Source organism: Octodon degus, unplaced genomic scaffold, assembly GCF_000260255.1.
Source record: "Octodon degus isolate 3935 unplaced genomic scaffold, OctDeg1.0 scaffold00379, whole genome shotgun sequence".
Lineage (NCBI taxonomy): Eukaryota > Metazoa > Chordata > Mammalia > Rodentia > Octodontidae > Octodon > Octodon degus.
The window spans coordinates 482,766-489,021 of record NW_004524955.1 but is presented as its reverse complement, the minus strand read 5'-3'; the positions used below and the strand labels follow the sequence as shown (position 1 = coordinate 489,021).

The 6,256-nt window shown below is 45.0% G+C and overlaps 1 protein-coding gene and 1 pseudogene across 1 annotated transcript in view; both read left to right on the top strand.

The window, feature by feature from the left end:
• The window catches only part of LOC101580348 (vomeronasal type-1 receptor 1-like), a 30,043-nt gene extending 27,446 nt beyond the window's left edge, over positions 1–2,597 (top strand). Inside the window, exons 2-3 of the mRNA XM_012513234.1 lie at positions 1,152–1,210; positions 1,636–2,597. Of these exons, the coding sequence (XP_012368688.1) occupies positions 1,152–1,210; positions 1,636–2,597 (1,021 nt within the window). The remainder of the gene's footprint in view (positions 1–1,151; positions 1,211–1,635) is intronic.
• A 560-nt stretch (positions 2,598–3,157) lies between these two features.
• Positions 3,158–6,012, top strand: LOC101579952 (annotated as a pseudogene).
• The last annotated feature ends 244 nt before the right edge of the window (positions 6,013–6,256 follow it).

Genomic DNA, 6,256 nt, shown 5'->3' with positions numbered 1-6,256 from the left:
TCTGGGGGTTCCCGGAAGTCGGCAGAAATTCCTCTGTTGTGTGGGTTTTGAAGCCACACAAACACTTTATTTTTGTCCTGGATAGACCATCAAATTGACTCAACAACCAAGACAGACTTTTAAATTTCATTTCATTTTTCTATTTGAGATTTAAAATTTTCATATTGATTCAATATTGTTTAAGTATTATTGAAAGTTCTTAGACTTATATCCACTCAAAATTATAAATTTTTAATGTACACTTTCATTATTGTCTTTTCAAGCTTTCTAATGTTGGTCCCTAAGCGTATCTTCTTTGCACAACTGAGAAACCAAGCATGTGTGAGTGAATATCACAATCCTACACCTAGGACTGAATCCTGGAGGAAGTTCTGTGAGTCACCCCCGGCGTCCTCCAGGACCCACATTCCTGTGAACTATGGAGAGCAGTCGCACTGTACACGGGAATCCCAGGACTCCCTGCGACCTAAAATATCATCAGAGAAAATTCTAAAATGTACGACCTAGAGTATTAAGATGCCAACCCAGACATACGCAAGTTAGGAGTGTGAAAATGGAAGAGTGGTAACGGCAAGGGCACCTTACGAAGTCTGAAAACCGCTTTTAGAAGCAGATGCTGCAAGGCCTGCGCTCATAGGCCAACGTGAAGGGGTGGCAAGAGGCTGCCCACAGTCAGACCCGAGGTCCTAAAGCTCCAAGCGGTGGATGCAGCTCGCATCACGTCAGGAAGTGTGGTAGGTGCACGTGTCCAAATGGTGAGCTGGTGTGCATTTTATATTGCTGGCTTGCAGATTTCAGCTGGGTGAAATTTTCTCCATTCACTTAGTCTTTCTTGCAGAGAAAACAGCTGTAAACAAATTTAAATTTTGCTGTAACCTCAAAGTGACTCACGAGTTTTCAATCTTGTTTGGAGAAACCACACCGCTCGGAACACTCAGACTGATCAATCCCCCAGTCACCTCCCTGGCTGAGGTATGATAAGGGATAGAAGAGACAGACACAGTGATGAGTCACTGACCAGAGGACTGGAGGTCATGCACATGGGCACGATCTGGTGAGAAACAGGGTGTTCTTGCATGAGTAAGCTGTTGATTACTGGGCAACTTGTTTTACAATTGGGTTAACATTTAATTCTGTGGAATTTTTACCAGAGTCAGAGAGTCCTCAGGTGAAATCAGAGCTTGCCTTTTGAGACATGACAACATCAAGGGTAATGGAGACCTCTGTTGAGGTCAGTGAATAAGGAGTTTTGTTTCCTTATGCCAACCGCTGGCTCACCAGACAAGGGACATAGGCTAGGACACATGCAGCCTTTAACGTAGAAAGCCAATTCATAAATTTGTATTTCACTCAAGGTGGTCTCCATCAACTGACTGGATCAGGACACAGAGATCTTCACTTGAGTCTGCTGCTGCACATATTTGTGGTGCCCCTGTGCTCTCCCCCGTTAGCCAAGAGGAGACCCTACTGTTTTAGTGCAGTTCTTCAGTGATTTTCTTTGTGTAAATATAGATAAAGCTTTGAGGTACAATGAAAGGGAGAAAATATGAGTTAGGATACACACAGACTACTGCTATCCATCTTGGAGTGAAGTTGTTTATTGTTCTGCCTCTTCTACGGTCCCTCTGAAATCAGCACACTTAGATTTCAATGCAATGGCTGCAGGAATCTTAGATTTGGGGATTATCTTCCTTGCTCAGACGGGGATTGGGATCTTGGGAAACTCTTCTCTGTTTTGTTTTTACAGCTTCTGTCTGCTCACTGGATATAAGTTGAGACACACAGACATCATTCTCAACCAACTGGTCTTAGCCAACTCATTAGTCCTGCTCTCCAAAGGGATATCTCAAACAGTCGTGGCTTTTGGGTGGAAGTATTTCCTGGACAGTGCTGGGTGTAAACTTGTCTTTTACTTTTACAGAGTGGGCACTGGACTGTCCTTCTGCACTGTCTGCCTTCTCAATGGCTTCCAGGCCGTTAAGCTCAACCCCAGCATTTGTAGGTGGATGGAGCTCAAGCTTCAATCCCAAGGGTTCATTGGCTTCTGCTGTTTCCTATGCTGGATTCCGAATCTCTCAGTAAATTCATATATTGCTATGATAGTGAGGGGTCCATTGAGTTGCAGAAATGCGAGTGTGAGAACCAGCTGTGGACAGTGCTCCTGGGCAATGTCAGAGAGACATAGCTTGCTATATGCACTCTTATATTTTTCCCTTGACTTTATCAGTGTAGGCTTCATGATAATGGCCAGTGGCTCCATGGTCCTGGCCCTGCACAGGCACAGGCAGCGCGTCCAGCACATCCGCAGCCACAGCCTCTCCCCGAGACCTTCCCATGAGGCCAGAGCCACACGCACCATCCTGGTCCTGGTGAGCTCCTTCGCTACCTTGTATTCAGTCTATATTACTCTGACAATCTGGACGACTCTAGTTTCAAATCGCGGCCAGTGGTTAGTGAACAGCTCTGTGTTTGTGACCTCATGCTTCCCGGCGTTCAGCCCCTTTGTGCTCATGGTCAGCGACTCCAGGCTCTCTCTGCTCTTCACTGCTTGCAGGGAGAGGTCGACTTGTTCTTCCTCAGTAGTTCAAGTTGTGTGAGTCTATTCTCCTCTTCACATGGGGTTATTTCAACATGTGATAACATTTAGTTATCTGTTGTAGGAAGTTCTGATACCATTTCAAAGAATACCCATGATATCCTTGTATCCTCGGATCTTTTAATGAGAGGTCAAATGAACCTGCATACTTAGTTACAAAAGATTACTTGGTCTATGTAATTATTGATGTGTCAAGTTGAGAAGTCTAAAAGTTTCCTTAAGTGACTCAGCAGGGAGCCAGGGTTCTTATTTTGTGAACATCCTCATCCTGAGCAAGAGAAGGGAATGGCCACTGCCAGAGATGCTACACTTCCACTCCAGGGTAGCCTGAATATGATGTGAAGATGGGAGAGGGACTGATTGGGTGCCACAGCTGCTACCCTCCTTTTGATCTTTGCTGTTTTCTGCTGCCAGAAATGGCTGTTCTCTCTCATGTGCCACTCTGCCTCGGAGCCAGCTGAGCATGAACTGACATCTCCACCAACTCAGCTAAATGCACATTTCCTTCCTTAATTGTGAGTGTCAGATGTTTGTCCCAGCAGTGAGTAAAAAGTTACTGAAATGGCCTGTCACCGTGGCTCCTATGAGGAGGCACAGAAGTGATGTTGTTTTGTTTTTTTCATTCTTTCTGAGGCAGGGTGTCATTCTGTAGTTCAGGCTCATCTTGGAATCACTGTGTGGCCCAACCTGAACTTGAACTCACTGTGATTCTCCTGCCTCAGCCTCCTGAGTTCTAGGATTACAGACATCCACCACCATGCCCAGCATTTAAGTATAGTTGAATCAAGTTTTTTTTTTCTCTGACAGATGGAAGATGTGGAGAGCCATTCATTGCTTGACCTCTGACAGAGACACGTTGAGCTCAGAGGATCTGCAAAGCAGAGCCTCGCATGGATGTGTCCCATGAACCCCCTGGGGGCTCTTAGGCTTATGATTTGCATGAAGGAAAGTGCACAATTAATTACTCAGAGCTTTGGCATGACATAATTGTGTGAATTTTTTTTTCTTCAGATATTGGCTCCTTGCCCCCTACCTTGTAAACCTGAAATAAGGGACAAACCTAAGCCAAGAATATTCAACAATAACAAAGAAGTTTAGTGTGAAGGTCTTGAGGCAGTGAGAAAGTACTCCAGAGAGCTGAGAGTTTTGGTCGGGCAGAAATAGAACAGAAAGAACGGTGGTTGATTGTTTCCATGACTACTCCTACTTTATACTATGTACTTATATTAATCAAAATTTAAATTATTTCTCACTTATAGATGAAAAGCCACATCTGTTAATCTTTTCATAAAGAAAGCTTATGTGTAATCACTTGTGTATAAACAAAAGCTACTGAGTTTTGCTTTGGGTTGAGGAGACATACTCTTCTCCGCTCTTAACCTCACTATGTTTCTTTGAGTCTTTTTTCTTCATCTCCTGTTTTCCTCTCTCGGGGTATAGTTCCCTGGAAATCTTCCCTCTGCCTACTCATCCTTCCATGCCAGTTATAGACATCACTGGAAATCTGGCTCACTTTGAACCATCTCAATGACAAAACCAAATAGGTGTGGTTCCTTGGCCACCTCCACAATCCAGCTGGAATCCGTGGACTAGTTGTAACATTGATGAAGGGCCCCTTACTTATGCTACTCCAGAACAAATAAGTATGGATATCAAGAATAAATTAATGTACCAGTAAGGACATGATCAAGGTTTTCAAGCAGTCTTACAGAAGAGAGAGTCACAACCTGTGAAGAAATTTGAAAGTGCAATCCTGGGAGCAATTAATCCAAATTTGGTCATTATTATTCAAGGAGCTACTGGGTGTGGTACAAGCACACAGCTTCCACGGTTTATCCTGGATGACTTTATCCAGAATGGTCAAACGGCAGCGTGCAACATTGTGTAACTCAGTTTGCGAGGATCAGTGCAGTTTCTGTGGCAGAGAGAGTTGCATGTGAAGGCGGTAAAGAACCTGGAAAAAGCTGTGGCTATCATGTTTGATTTGAGTCTATTCTTCCTCATCCTCAAGCCAGTATAATGTTTTGTACTGCAGGTGTGCTACTGAGAAAATTAGAAGCAGGAATTCGAGGAACCAGTCATGTAACTGTTGATGAAATACACAAAGGAGACATTGATACTGACTTTTTTTGGTTTTCTTGTGTGATGTGGTTCTGGCTTATCTGGAAGTTCGCACTGCTGTTATGTCTGCTACTGTGGACATCAGCATGTTGTGTGAATATTTCTTCAATTGCCCCATCACTGAAGTTTGCTTTTTTTTTTTTTTTTGTGGAACCGGGGATTGAACTCAGGCCCTTGCGCTTGCCAGGGAAGTGCTTATTCCACTGAGCCATATCCCCGGCCCCTAAGTTTTTTTTTTTAAATGTATTTAGTACAGAGGATACAGGGTCTACAAGGTCTCACTACGCGATCAGCCCGTAGTGATCCACCAGTGTTCAGCCTCCTAAGAGCTGGGATTACAGGTGCACGCCACCATGCCCAGCCTCAACTGCCATCTCAGTCTCAGTGTCACCATGCCCAGGGGCAGGGCCCTGGCACGGCATGCCAGGGATTGAACCCCAGCCCTCTGCTCTTCCTAAGCAGACCCTATAGTCTGCTGAGCTATCTGGCCGGCCCTGCCCCGTCATTGAAGTTTAAGGAAGGACTTTTCTGGTTCAAGAATATTTTTTGGAAGAAGATTGCATTCAGAGGACCCAATTTGTTCCTCCACCAGCAGATAAGAAAAGGAAGGACAAGGTAGATGATAGTGGTGAGGATAACGATGAAAGCTGCAACTTGATCTGTGGAGATGAGTGTGGTCCAGAAACAAAGCTGAGCGTGGCTCAGCTGAATGAAAAGGAGACGCCTTTTGGGCTCACTGAAGCTCTGCTTAAGTACATTGAAACCTTGGATGTTCCTGGAGCTGTGTTGGTTTGCTGCCTGGCTGGAATTTGATTGGTACTACGCAGAAGCATTTGGACCGAATCTCCATTTTGGAAGTCATAGGTATCAGATTCTACCTCTACATTCTCAGATTCCTCGAGAAGCACAGCGCAAAGTGTTCGATCCAGTGACCAAGGTAATTTGGTCCACAAATATTGCAGAAACAAGCATTATCATAAATGATGTTGTTTATGTCATTGACTCCTGCAAGCAGAGTGAAACTGTTTACTGCTCACAACATGACTGACTATGCTACAGAATGGGCATGCGAGACAAACCAGGAACAGCGGAAAGGCTGATCTGGTCCTGTGCAGCCTGGATTCTGCTTTCCCCTCTGCAGCCGAGCTCATTTTGAGAGACTTGAAACCCATGTGACCCCAGAGATGTTTTGAACACCATCGCATGACATTGCTTTGAGCATAAAACATCTGCGTCTGGGAGGAACTGGCCAATTCTTGGCCAAAGCAACGGAGCTTAGAGCTGATATTCTCTGACTGAGAAACAGGAGTACTGTCCACTGCTCCACATGCCTGTGAGGAATCACGGGACAGATGGAAGGCTGTGTATGGAAGTGGATAAAGCATGCCAAAGGGGTGGGGTGGCACACTTTCCCACTTTCATGCATTGGAGGATGAACCTCCAACTGTGGGCCTCTTTCTCTGCTAGGCTGTTGGCGACCGAACTGGCAATGGTTTTGGAACTGTGATGTACATGGCCCAGAGACCCATGTGGGAGGAT